Source organism: Ochotona curzoniae, unplaced genomic scaffold, assembly GCF_017591425.1.
Source record: "Ochotona curzoniae isolate NIBS_2020 unplaced genomic scaffold, NIBS_Ocur_1.0 contig_2321, whole genome shotgun sequence".
Lineage (NCBI taxonomy): Eukaryota > Metazoa > Chordata > Mammalia > Lagomorpha > Ochotonidae > Ochotona > Ochotona curzoniae.
This window is the reverse complement of record NW_024465421.1, coordinates 7,343,436-7,357,140: the sequence shown is the minus strand read 5'-3', so window position 1 is coordinate 7,357,140 and position 13,705 is coordinate 7,343,436. Positions and strand designations below refer to the sequence as shown.

Genomic DNA, 13,705 nt, shown 5'->3' with positions numbered 1-13,705 from the left:
GGGCTGCTGCGGAGGTCTCCAGGTGAGCGGTCCTGGGGTCTCAGGCCTTTGGGGGCTCCCCTGCCACACTGCAGAGCGACATTCTAGGTGAGAGTGAGGCCCTGGGAGAGCTGTAAGTGAGGGTCTGCCCTGGTTCCTGCATGCGAGGGTCCCAGGTACCACTCTCCACTCTGGCTGTCTCCATCATCCCCTCTGCTCTCAGCCAGCACTTACTCTGCGGAGATCTGGCTGACCAGCTCGAAGGAGCCGAACCCAGCAGCTGCAAAACTTTCCTCGTATCTTCCCATCTTGATGGCTCGAAGCCACTCGCCCACTGAGCCGAAGGCTGAGTAGTGAGGCTGCCGCTGGTCCAGGAGTGGGTGGGAGGCGCTGGTACAAGGGTTAGGGAGCAGTGAGCCCAGGCCTGGCTAGGGTGAGGGACCATCCACCCAACCAGCCCCAAAGGGATGGAGGATGTGCCTAGGTGAGCTGACACTCCTGGTCCTCACCCGCCGTTCTCTCTGGCCACAATTTTGAGGCTGGCTGGGTTCCGGATCATCTTGTCCAGGGCACTGACCACCTGGGGGAAGCGGGGCCGGGCATTGCGGTCCTTCTGCCAACAGTCCAGCATGAGCTGGTGCAGGGAAGTGGGGCAGTCTGGGGGTGGGGGCAGTCGGTAGTCCTGTTCGATGGCATTGATCACCTGAAACGATGGTGGGGGAAGAGAGAGTCAATGGATAAAATCATCTTGCGGGGACCAAGATGCCCAGGGAACCCCACATCCCCTTGGTAGGACCACAGGGCACACTTACATCTTGATTGCTCATGTCCCAATATGGCCGTTCCCCGAAGGACATCACCTCCCACATGACAATCCCGTAGCTCCAGGCATCGCTGGCTGAAGTGAACTTGCGGAAGGCAATGGCTTCGGGGGCCGTCCATCTAATGGGAATCTTCCCACCCTGCAGAAGAGGGAAGGAAAAGGTGAGTGAAGGGCTCCAGTACCCAGACATGCTGCCCCTATACTCAGGACCCCACAACTCTCCAACTCAGTTATTTTCCTAGATACCTGCAGGCCAGGTTCCTGGAACTTGACCATCATCTCCACCCTTTGTTCCCATGTCATCCCCTTCTGAACCAGAGGCCGACACTCCAGCCTCCCAGCCCTCACTCGGTCCTAAGGATGCAGCTCAGCCCCCGCGCCCAGCCCTGGGACCACAGCCTCACCAGGGAGCTCGTGTAGGTGGGATCAGACGAGTTCTCTTCCAGGAAACGTGAGAGGCCAAAGTCAGAGACCTTGCACACCAGGTTGCTGTTGACCAGGATATTGCGGGCGGCCAGGTCCCGGTGGACGTAGCTCATCTCTGCCAGGTACCGCATGCCCGAGGCGATGCCCCGTAACATGCCCACCAGCTGGATGACCGTGAACTGCCCATCGTTCAGCTGGGGAGTGGACAAGGGAAGCGGGCATCGTTAGGTCCCCCAACCCAGTCTCCCCTCTTGCTTCCTGAACCCTCTGACACTTATGGACTCCCTTTACAACTCCCCCGCCAGAAGGTGGGCCAGATGAGCTGGCCTCCTATCTCAAACACCCAAGCATACACTGTTGTGCCACCATGGCAGACACACTCTGGGTCCCTCTCGATCCAATTTTATGAGGATTTTTAAAGGTCCTGGCTTCCATTTCCCCGACAGTACTGTTTTACACTCAGACTATACCATCCGGATGCTTTGAATCGAGCGTGTTGAATCCCGCTCTGCCATAGGCCTGTGCTGCCTGTCTCCAGGTAGCCAACCATATGGCCTGCTCCAGCAGTAGTCTTGCTCAGCCCTCTAGCTTCTGCCCCGCCAGAGACCAGTGGGGAGGAAAGCAATGACTGGTGACCACAGTGCCGACGCTAACCTGGACCTTGAAGTTAACTGGCCAGTCTCAGGCAGTTAAGTGATCCCATCTTATGGGTTCAGCTAGGGGTGCCAGCAAACCAGGGACCAGAGACAAAAACCAAGTTCCAAATTCATCCTCCAGCCTGCACCTGCCCTCGGTCATGGTAACTGGAAGTGTGTGGGAAAAGCCCCTGCGGAGGTCAACTGGAGACCTCACTGTGTGCTGGGTTCCTGTCCGCCTCACCTGCCAGCTAGCCCTGCCTCCAATGCGTGTCCCTCCCAGGTCCAGCCACTTCTGCCTAGTGCCAAACGATAGCCTCGCACGTGTCCCCAGTACCCAGCCAGGGGGAGCTCCTGGTCACCTCCCTCTTCTACCTAAACCCCCCCCCATACCCCAAAGGGCTTCACCAGGCCCACCCACCTCAAGACCCCCACTGCTGCTCTGCTCTGATCCCTGGGACCTCAGTGTGCTCAGTTCCTGCCTACTCGGGGTTCCACCTGTAGTCTACAGCACACGACCCCATTCCTCACGACCCTTTCACACCTACCAGGGCATCTCTGGGTCTCCCGTCTTCTACCCTCCCCAGCAGCCGCTCACTGCAATGACCCCAGAGGGGAACTGGACGAGCCTCAGACTATCCACACTCCGTGAGCCTGGTAGCGCAGTGTGTTAAGTCATTTCTTCCCACACAGGCATCCCATGAGGACACCCATTTCAATCCCGCTGCTCCACTTTCCCTGCTAATGCCCCTGGGAAAACAGTGAAGGATGGCTCAAGTCCTTGGGCCCCTACGCCCACATGGGAGATCTAGAAGTTTTTCCTGGCTCCTGGCTTCAGCTTGGCCCAGCCCTGGCTGTTGGGCTATTTGGAAAGTGAACTAGCACGGAAGATTCTCTTTCTCTCTCTCTCTCTTTTTTTTTTTTTTTAAAGATTTATTTATTCTTATTGGAAAGTCAGATATACGTAGAGGAGGAAAGACAGAGAGGAAGATCCTTCGTCCGATGACTCACTCCATAGTGACCACAACGGCTGGTGCTCATCTGATCCGAAGCCAGGAGCCAGGAACCTCCCCCAGGTTTCCCATGTGGGTGCAGGGTCCTAAGACTTTGCGCTGTCCTTGACTGCTTTCCCAGGTCACAGGCAGGGAGCAGGATGGGAAGTGGAGCCGCCGGAACTAGAACCGGCGCCCACATAGGATCCTGGTGCATCCAGGGTGAGGACCTTAGCCGCCAGGCCCGATTCTCTTTCTCTGTAACTCTTTCAAACTGACAAATCACTAAAAAAAAAAAAAAAACTCCAGAGGCAGCAGCTGGCAATAGCTGGGCCTTGGTTTGGATAAGCAGCGGTCAGGGGAATTTTTGAAACCGTCAGAGAAACCAATCGGGTATTCTGCTATGTGCAGTGTTATTCTACGGAGCAGAATGTTTTTAAGAAAGCTACCTAGTAAAGCTAAAAAAAGACTGCAATTCAGTAAACCCTGGTAAAGGAACAAGAATAAACGTGCCCTGGGGCCCGCTGCCCCTCCAGCCACTTGGCCAAGACTCTGTTTGACTTCTCCCATCTGATCTGGGCTGTCCATTCGTTACTCTTTAGGCTCCCCCAGAGACCATTTGCACCCCAAGAGCAGAAGCCCCAAGCGCCACGTCCTTGGCTTGCTTCCCGGGAGTGTGGACAGGGGCTGGCAGGCAGGCCGAGGAAGTATTCATAAAGGAGCGGGATGGGCAGTCAGCATGGCTGATATTGCTCACCACACTGGGAGAGGACAGCCTGGGCCTGAACCAGCTTGGCAGCCTCTTTACTGCCTACACATTGGCACCCTGGGAGGCAGCAGGTGATGGCTCGAGTTTGTGGGTCCCTGCCACCCACACGGTGGACCCCAATGGAGTTCTCGGTTTCTGGCTTTGGCGTGGCTTATCCTGGGTTGTTGTGGGCATTTGGGCAGCAAAGAGGAGACTTTCTTTGTCTCCGCCTTTCCACCAAGTATGAGGAACCAATTTAAGGAAAAATGACAAGTGCCGACTGGATAAGTCAGCTGGATCCACAGAGAGGCCAGATGAAAAGGCAAGAACCAGGAGCTCCGTGTCTCTCAGATGGGAAACTGAGGGGACAAGGAGATGGCCCCACGGCCGGCCCAGGGCAGCTTACCCGCAGGAAGGAGTCCAGGGCGCCATTCTCCATGAACTCAGTGAGGATCATGACAGGCACGCTGTTGGTGACCACACCCTCCAGGCGGATGATGTTGGGGTGTTCAAACTGGCCCATGATGGAGGCTTCGCTTAGGAACTCCCGCCGCTGGCGCTCCGTGTAGCCACCTTTGAGGGTCTTGATGGCCACGCAGCTCTCCTTCTTCCCAGGGGCCTTGAGCCGTCCCCTGCACACCTCTCCAAACTCCCCTATGGCAAACACAGATGTGCAGCTTCAGCCACCTACCGCCTCTGGTGTGCTCCACCCTCCAACAATGCCAGCACCCACTTACCTGCACCAATCACCTCTTCAATCTTGACATAGGAGACGTCGATCTCTTTGGCAAACTCCCTCACAGCCTCATTGGGGTCTTCGTAAGTGAAGGGGTCAATGTAGACCTTCGTACCTGTGGGGGTGATACAGAGCCTGTCTGTCAGCTCCCACCACTCCTGTTCCCAGCCCCAGCTTCCCCCAGGGACAGGTGTACCCACCATGCCCGATGAGATACTGTCCATGTTTGTCCGAGTACTCCACGTCTCTCCCACTGCTCTGCTTCCTATGGCCAGTGGGAAAGAAGCACGGGATCAACCCAGACAGCATCTCTACATCCCCAGAGGAATACAGGGAAGGGGCAGTTGGGAAGGAGGACATGAGACAACAGACTGGTGGGATGGCAGGTGGCTACAGCCAGGGCTCTCAGGGCCCTTACCTGAGGCAGAGGATGGCGATGACCACGACTACCAGCACCAGCACCACTCCCATGACTGCTGTGCCAGTGATCAGAGCCAGCTGCTCCCGCCAGCTGTCACCCTCTAGGGGAAGAGGAGCTGGTCAGCAAGTGGCCCCTTGCAGGACCCAGCCCTGGCCCTGAGCCCCCAACACAGCACCGCACAGTGTGGCACAGCATGGAGCCACCAGGAGCTGCCAAGTGCTCCTCATGGCAACAACAGGAGGCAACAGCTGTCCTGACCCTATTGCTCCCAAAGTAGGTTCGATTTTTATTCCATGACCAATATGAAGGAACCTCAGAAAGTTCATGGAAAATGAAATTGGGAACTAAGCTGATCGTGGGGCAAAAACACATCTTTGAAATTCATGCATAGTTTCTTAACATGAAGTTGGGGCGGGGGGCATCATTGTGGCATGGCGAGTTAAAGACTCCACTTGGGCCATGTGGGCACCAGGCTGAGTCCTACTGCTCTACTTCTGATCTAGCTCCCTGCTACTGACTGGAAAGCAGCAGATGACCCAGGAGTTTGGGTCCCCGCACTCTGGTTGGAAGCCCAGATGAAGCTCCTAGTTCCGGACTTTATCCTGACACAGCCCTGGCCGCTGCAGCCGTTTGGGGAGTGAAGCAGTGAAATAAAGACCCCTCTCTCTGCCTCTCCTTCTAACTCTGGCTTTCAAATAATGTTTTATAAGGTAAAATAGGAAGCTTTTAGAATATTAATTTATTTAAAAGGCAGAGCAGCAGAGAGAGAGGGAGCAAAAGAAAGAACAGAAAGATCTTCCATCTGCTGGTTTATCCTCCAAATGGCCACAGCTGGGGCTGGGCCAGGCAGAAGCCTGGAGCCTAGAACTCCATCCAGCTTCCCAGAGGGGTAGCAGGGGTTGTATGCTGCCCCCTCAAGTGCATCCACAGGGAGCTGGATCGGAAGTGGAACAGCTGGGACTCGAACCAGGGACACAGGGTTCCAGTACCAGAAGCTGCAGCTTAATCCATGACAGCATATGAATGTTCCACCAATTTTTTGAAGGTCCCGTGTACTGAGATCTAGAAAGAGCCTCATCTGGAAGAAATCTCCCAAAGGCAAAGAATTAAAAAACATATATAGCCCTTGAATGGAAAACCTGAGTGTCTGTGGATGTATATGGGAATACAGTAAATGTGTTGGATCAATGCAATGGGTTATTCCTTAGCCACTGAAGAAAACCCAAATACTCATTCATGGGCCAACACACATGAACCCCAAAACAAGAAGGAAACTGCAAGCTTTGGTCAGGCCAGAGCACGCAATGTGGATCCTGTTTGCATGAAATGCGTAGAATGCCTGAGTCAGTGCGGACAGGAATGAGGCAACTGTTTGCTAGGGTGGGGTGGCCACGGGAGGAGGCTAAGGGATACTGGGCTGCTTCCTAGGGTGCTGGGAAGCACCCTCAAATGAACTGTGGTGAGTCTCGCATCACCCTTAGAATACATGAAAAATCCACTGGATTGTATGTCTTCCATGAATGGGTTGACAGGCATGGGAATTACATCTCCAGTTCTTTGAGGAATATTGTGGGTTGGGAGTGGGGACGGGCAGGGGACCCTTGAAAGGAGGGGCATAGGTAAGACCTCCTGCCCATACCCCGCTCGCCGGAGGCTCACCATCCAGCTGGGTCTGGCTGTGGTGCTCCTGGCCGAAGGGCCCATAGCCAGCTTCGGATCGCGCCCGCACCTGCACCAGGTAGCTGGCCCCGCGCTTCAACCCCCGCAGCTCAGCCCGATTTTCTGACGTCTTCAGGAACCTCACGCTGCTAGGGCCCTCTGCACCCTGGCCGGAAGGAAGAGGGGTCTGGGGGTAAGTCAGGGGCTCCCCAGCAGCCCTTACCACTCTTTCTGTCTTCCCCTGCCCTCACCCCAGTCACCAACCCTGGGATCCCCATGGCTGGCGTGGCGGTCCTGATGAAGCAGCGGCAGCCTCAGAAGTCCCACGTAGGTATGTGCCAGGTGAGTTACTGAGCAGCCCTCACCCCAAACACTTGGGCCTATCCATCTTTTTCCAGCATCAGGCTTAGAATAGCTGCATAAGCCATATTGTGCTATGGTGGTTTTAGAATCTGAAGCTCACCATGCACGTTATGTTTATACCACACATGAGACACCGAGTGTGCAATGTCCTGCGTGCAGTGTCAGGTGCAGGAAGTTAAAGATCCTGGTGCCTTTGCAATTTGGAGGCAAGGGTTGCTACCCAACCCGTGTGGCCAGGCATCCTCACCTTCTCGTGGTACTTGACCTCATAGTCCAGCACTGCCCCGCTGGGCGCCCGGGGAACTGCCCAGGCCAGGCTTAGGCTGCTTGGTGAGGAGCGGGTCACCCGGATGTCAGACACAGCGGGAGGCACTGTGGGAAAGAGATCCCGGGGGCACTGTTGGGCAGCCCCTCTCCTGGCTCAGCCTGCTGCTACGCTCGGGTTGGCCACAGATTTTTGCCTCCCAGCCCTTAGCCCTCCCGCCACCCCACCTTTCTCAGTTGCTCTCTGCCTCTTGCCCCAGAAGCCCCAACCCTCTATGCTTTCCACACCCCATCTTCCCTGCCATCTCCCTACCCCAGCCCGACCCCCAGTCTTACCTTCCCGGTCGGTGGTGACATTGACGACCTCAAATGGGACTGGCCCGCTGGCCAAGGAAGACACCCCGTTCAAGGCAGTGACCTCAAAGGTGTAGGTAAAGTCGGGACGCAGCCCCCGCACTACCACCCTGGGCTCCACCAGATCTCGGGGGCCAGGGTCAAAGGTCAGGTCTCCCCCACAGGGCGTGCAGGAGCCCCCAGGGCGGCACTCTCGACAGCGGATGGCATAGGTGAGGTCATTTCGGCCGCCCGACTCAAGGGGGGCACTCCACTCCAGGTGCAATGCCGAGCCATTCAGGCGGGGAACCACACTCCGCGGGGCAGAGGGCAGAGCTGCGGAAATCAGAGTGTCAGCAGAGGCGGGGAGGGGACAGATGTGGGGTTAGGGGAAGGGAGGGTGGGTAGCCAGCATGCAGGGGAAGGGACGCCCCGTGAACTCACTCGTGCAGGGTGCACTTTGGGGATCTGCACGGGCCCGGTAGTACCCAATGCGACACTGGCACATAGTGGACCCGATGGTGTTGGAGTGACTGTTGGGTGGGCATGGCTGGCAGGAGCCCTCCCCCGACAAGGCCTTGAAGGTTCCCTGGCCGCAGGCTGAGAAAGACAGGGAGAATCACCAACAAAAAAAAGCTGCTTTTAAGGTTGCATGAAATGCCAAGATGGGAGAACAGCTCCTGCCCTTCCCAACCCTCATCTTGGCCACCTGGTGGGGCCCAAACACCCTGTGTGAACCTACAATTTTACACAGACATCATGGAGCCAGCAATATGTCCAGATGCATATAACTGAGTACTGGTTTGAGTTCCAGCTGCTCCACTTCCAACCCAGATCCCTGCTAAGGAGCCTGGGAATGTAGCAGCAGATGGCCTATCCTGCATCCACATGAGCAGTTCCAGGCTCCTGGCTTCAGCCTGGCTGAGACTTGGGGAGCGCAGTCATTTGGGGAGCGCACCAGGAGGTGGCAGATAGATCTCTTTCCTTCTCATGCCTCCCTCTCTCTAAATCTTCAAAATAAGAAAGTACGGCCCAGCACCATGGCTCAAGTGGCTAAATCTTCGCTTTGGAAGTGCTGGGATCATATAAGAGCACTGGTTCATGTCCCAGCCGCTCCACTTCCCATCCAGCTCCCTGCTGCGGCCTGGGAAAGCAGTAGAGAATGGCCCAAGCCTTGGGACCCTGCATCTGCCTGGGAGACCCAGAGGAAACTCCAAGTTCCTGGCTTTGGTCTGGCCATTGTAGCCATTTGGGGGAATGAACCAGCAGATGGAAGATTCTAAGATTTTCTGCCACTCTGCCTTTCAGATCACTAAACTTAAAAACAGAAACCACAATATCTTTGTCCTGAGCCCAACAAGGTGTCCCCTAACCAAGGATAGTCCTGCACCCCAGCCAGCTTCCAAAAAGAATGCAGAGAGATGTGCTGGGAAATGTCTGGAAGAAAGAGAACACTGCCCATCATGACGGGGGTGCCCCAAGAAGAGGCCCTTCAGCAGCCAGGGCCCAGGAGGCAAAAGCTGCTCCCAGGAGATACTTCCACTGGCCCAAGAGCAGGGGACCACATGCTCCCCGCCACAGGAACCTCTGCTCCCCAGCTCTCACCTCTGCATTTGGTGTTCCCCTCAGCGGCCTCAAAGCCTGGACCACATCTGCAACCTGTGACAGGCTGCTCGGCCCACTGGCCATCCTCCCGGCAGTACAGGCTAGGGTTGGGGCCAGAGGCAGGGACAGCGTCCGCCACGCAGATCCCGGCCACAGGCACCACGAGTTCGCGGGGCACAGTCTCTGGGAAGTAGGTAAGGTTCAAGGTGAGCTGTGCACACTTCTTGTAGAAGAGATGCAGGGAGAGCAGGGCCATGCAGGCGCCCTGGTCCTGGAAGGCCAGGTAGAAGCCGGCCTTGCTGAGCGGGCCCAGACGCAGCGTCTTGATGTTCACCTTCCCCGTGCCCTTGGTCCCAGGACGCTTCCGGGTCAAGTGCTCTGCGGCCACTGTGTCTACCTGTGGTGATGGGAGACACCTTGCCACTGTCCACACAGCCCTGAGGACCCCAGCAGCAGCCCCTCCCCAACCTCCTCGGTATATACCAAGAAGGTTCTAGAACCTTCTCCCCACCTTCTCCAGGGACCTTCTCTTCCTTCAGGCTCCAGCACTATCCAGTAATCCCAGCCTGTATCCTGCACATCTGCCCCACCGTCCACTGGCATCTGCCAAGATCTGAGCCATACCAAGCTCTGACCTGAGCCCAACTAACAGAGGAGTGAATCGCAGGAGAGTGGGATTAATCCTCCACCTGCAAGCGCTGAGATCCCATATGGGCACCGGTTCGTGTCTTGGCTACTCCCATCCAGCTCCCTGCTTGTGCCCTGGAAAAGTAGCCCAGGTCCTTGGACCCCAGCACCCACATAGGAGACCTGGAGGACACTCTCACATCCCAAAACGCCCAGCTCTAGCCAGTGTGGCCATTTGGGGAGTGAACCGGCAGATAGAAGATCATTCTGTCTTTCCTCCTCATAGTTAAATCTGCCTTTCCAATTAAAAATAAACAAAAACCCAGATATGTGGTTAAGGAATGGGAGAAAGGCAGTGGGCTAGAGCACAGTGGGGATTCAGTGGCCCAGAAGAGGGAGGGCCTCCACGGGCAGCCCCATTCAGCCCCCTCAACCCCACGCTACCCCACCCTTCAGCCATGCCTCAGCTGTTGTGAGGTACCCAGGGTACCTTGATGTAGGGGTTCTCCATCCAGGCTGGCGTGAGGGCTGTGGCAGTGTCGGCGTCGCTCTCATAGTAGAAGACGGTGAAGGTCTCCTTGCAGGAGCGGCCAGCCCGGGGAAGTGACAAGCACTCCAGCATGGTAAAACGTAGTGTGGCGTACACATGCACAGCGCCACGGCGAGGAACCCAGCCTGTGCGCAGCCAGTGGGCCGTGCCCGGGGTGCGCTGCAGGTCACACACCTCGTAAGTGCGCACGCTGTGTTGCTCCTCATCCAGGCCACTCAGCTCCTCCCACTGCATGGAGAAGGACAAGCATGTGTGGGCACAGGGGAGCGGCTCGCAAGACCCCTGCCCAGAAGGGAACAGTGAAGCTGGCAGCAACAGTGCAGGTACCCTGGCCCCCTCCTCCCGCTCTTCTCCACGACCCCAGCGCCTGGCCCCGGCTCACCTGCCCATCTGCCTGAGGGAAGGTCACCCACTTCAGGTCGGCAGTTTCCAATTTTGTATTCAGGAGGGTCTCTAAGAGAGGGGTGGGCAGACAGTCAGTGCTTGGGTGCAGGGTGCTGTCGGGAAACGCAGCAGGTATACCAGGTTACCTCTCAGCTACGATCAGCAGGTGAACAGACAGGAGGGGGCACACTTGCCCTCTGCAACACCCTCCCCTCGGACTTCTGGCACCACCCCCAGCAGCTGGCAGGCACCAGCTGGCCCCAGATTCCCAAAAGGGCTGTGCCCTGCCAGAGGGAACAGAAACCAGGAGGCTGCAAAGGCAACAAAGTTCGGTGTCTTACACAGGGTTAAAACGAGAACCCTGCCCTGGCTCTGACCCCACCTGGGTCAGGGCCCCCTCCCACCCTGCCAAGCCAACACCCCTCCCTGCAAGCCCATCTCAGGCCCCACATTCCTGTCCAACTCCCCCCACCCCCTACCATTCCCAGAACAAATATTCTGCTCTTTCTTTCCCTCTCTCACCTAGACAGGGCCCTGGGGGGGGGGGGGCGGACACCCTCCTCTAACTCCCACTGCCCCCCAACTCCAGTTTGCCACTTTCAGAGGGAGAAGCACAGAGGCCTGGAATGCTGGGTGCCCAGCCCGGCCCCTGCAGGGGCCTCACATCTGGAGTCATTTAGGGCAAGGAGAAGGGGAGGAGGCTGCAGGGGTGTGTGAAGGGGGGGCACACCTGGCTTGCTCCTGCACTGTCAGGACAGGGAGGGGTCCAGGGAGTAGAAAAAGCCCCACAGGTCTTGGTAGGGGAGGGTGAGCGAAGTCGGGGTGGAGGGGGGGCATGTGAGGAGGCCCCCAGGGGAGGCAGCAAGTGAGGTTGGGGGTGGACTCGACCCAGGCCAAGGCATGATGGCAGGGGCAGTGGGAACACAGCCAGCCCGAGGTGAGGCCCAGGGCCCAGATGGGTGTCAGGAGACAACCCCGCTGGCTGGGGACAGGATGCCCGGGGTTCTGGGAAGAGGGTGGACAGACGCAGCCGTCTCCACCCTCCATTGTTCCAGCGTGGATAGTGTTTTCCTGTCTCCAATTTACACACTGTCTCTGCCTGGGCGGTCCTGGGGGCCAGTGCCCAGCAGCCCTGCTGCACTGGCCCTCCCACCTCCCCGGTGGCCACTGGCCATGGTCACCTGCCTCTTTCATCCCGCCTACCCCACTTCACGTCCATTCCTCCTCCTCCTCCTTCTTCCTCAGCCTTCCCCCTGCCACCCTCCTTTAGGGGGAGTGGCACAGGACTTTACATACATGAACATTTCCCAGCCTCAGTTTCCTGATCTGTAAAATGGGAGATAGTCTCCCCTCCCACCCCCATGGTGGAAGTGACATCTGCCCAGGGGTCAGCCCAGCAGAAGGACAGGGGGCTGGATGGGCATTTCCCCTGGCCATCTCTCATTCCTTCTTGCCACCTTCCTTCTCTCCCTCTAGCCCCAGCCTGGCTCACACAGTCCTCCTTTCAATGCCCCCCCAACACACACACACCCTGCCTTTGATCCCCAGCCCAGAGCAGAGCTGCCCAACCGGGTGTAGCCTTTGATTCCTCCTCTCCAGGTGCTTTCCCCATGGCCCACTCCCTCAGAGACTCCTTTAATTCCAGGCAGTAAAGGGGGCTGGGGAGACAGGGAGGCAGATCAATGAAGGGAGATTAGGGATGTGAAAAGGTTAGCTTGGGGTTCCTGGACCTTAAGGCTGCATCTGGAAGGGAAGGCAGGCAAAAGTGGAAATCTGAGAGCCCCAAGAAGGTGGTGGTTGGGGGGGTAGGGGAGCTCATGCAGCCTAGTTTCTTGGAGCTCCTAGGCCTGGGGAAAAACCTGGTGCTCAGGCAGGGTTGGGATTTAGAAGGCTGGGGTGCAGCCCGGGGTGGGGGGTGGGAGGAGGGCAGGGCGTCTGCAGAAGCCAGCGGCTTGGGAGGCTGTGGAAAGGGCCGGCCTGACGAGCAGCACCGAGTACAGATCAAGGTGCGACAGTGAGGGAAGAGGCGGTGGAAGAAGGGGGCAGCTAGGGGCCCAGCGCAAAGTTCCACCCTCCTGGCCTCCGCTCCCTCTCCCCGCTGCTGGCTGCAGTCGCGGTGGGGAGATGGGAAAGGGTCGGGGTGGCAGAAACTTTGGGGATAGTTTTGAGGACTGGGGTGGGGAGGAAGCAAAGGTTGCCAAGGATCTCTGGCGCCGCGAGTACAAGTCTAGGGGAATGTCCCGAGCAGGAGCCCGGCTCCATCGTTTTCCCAAACAAAAGAAAGCTCCACTCCCCGCCGGGCGCCTCCTCCCTGTCCACCCCCCCTTCCTGCGCTATTGGTCCCAAGTGTTTGGAAGCGGGGCTGCCGGGGTCTGGATGGAGAAAGATCGGCCCCTTCGCTCTCAAGCCCAACTTGTGGGGGGCCCCCGGGAGTGGTGGGGCGCCCCTTGAGGAAACTCACCTTCTAAGGCGGCGGCGAGGGAAGCCCAACAGAGCAGCGCTCGGAACTCCATGGCGCCGCCTTGCTCAGGCTGGATCCGATCCGAGTTTGGGGGGCCCTAGCCCCCCCAGTTCTGACCCCCAAGCCTGGCGGGTGGACGCCGACTCACCACCCTCCCAATCCCCTCTTCGCGCAGGACACCGGGTCCGAACCCTCAGCGCGGGCCCATGCGGGCGCGCCGGGCACCGGGGCGGCAGGCGCCCAGGTGTGGCCCCGCGTCTCCGCCGCACACGCGCTGACGACCGGCCGGCCGGGGGGCGTCCAGGCAGTGGCTGCGCCGGGCGCACGCTCAGTGCAAGACGTGGCTGGAGTTGGGGGTCCCTCCGGAGCCTCGGGGTCCCGCCCCGGCTGGGTTGGAGGTGGGTCGGCCGCTCGTCGTCTCCCCCCCTCCCGGGAGTGGTGCTGCTCACGCAGCTGGGCTGAGCGCTCCGGGGCGGCCGGGGAGGGTGGGAGCCCGAGCACCGACCGAGTGGGAGGGAGGGAGACTGTGGAGCCGGGTGGGCCGAGCCGAGGCCGGGCCGGGCCTGGGCCGGGTGGCGCCTGGGCCGGGAGGGAGGGGCGCGCGGGAGCAGCTTCCCCTCCACCCCGTCGGAGCGCGGCCGGGGGGTGTTCGGGTGCGCTGATTGGAGCGCTCGCTGCTGAATAATTCATGAGGGAAGA

General features: G+C 58.4%; 1 protein-coding gene across 1 annotated transcript; it reads right to left on the bottom strand.

The window, feature by feature from the left end:
* Nucleotides 1-209: 209 nt before the first annotated feature.
* EPHB4 (EPH receptor B4) lies at nucleotides 210-13,145 on the bottom strand. Its single transcript, XM_040972876.1, has 16 exons — nucleotides 13,007-13,145; nucleotides 10,544-10,614; nucleotides 10,102-10,389; nucleotides 8,985-9,381; nucleotides 7,824-7,979; nucleotides 7,383-7,715; nucleotides 7,030-7,154; nucleotides 6,420-6,585; nucleotides 4,758-4,860; nucleotides 4,540-4,604; nucleotides 4,341-4,454; nucleotides 4,010-4,257; nucleotides 1,207-1,422; nucleotides 792-941; nucleotides 489-682; nucleotides 210-369 (listed from the first exon to the last, which is right to left on the bottom strand). The coding sequence occupies exons 1-16, from the start codon at nucleotides 13,056-13,058 to the stop codon at nucleotides 210-212; spliced, it is 2,838 nt and encodes a 945-aa protein (XP_040828810.1). The 5' UTR covers nucleotides 13,059-13,145.
* Between the last annotated feature and the right edge of the window lie 560 nt (nucleotides 13,146-13,705).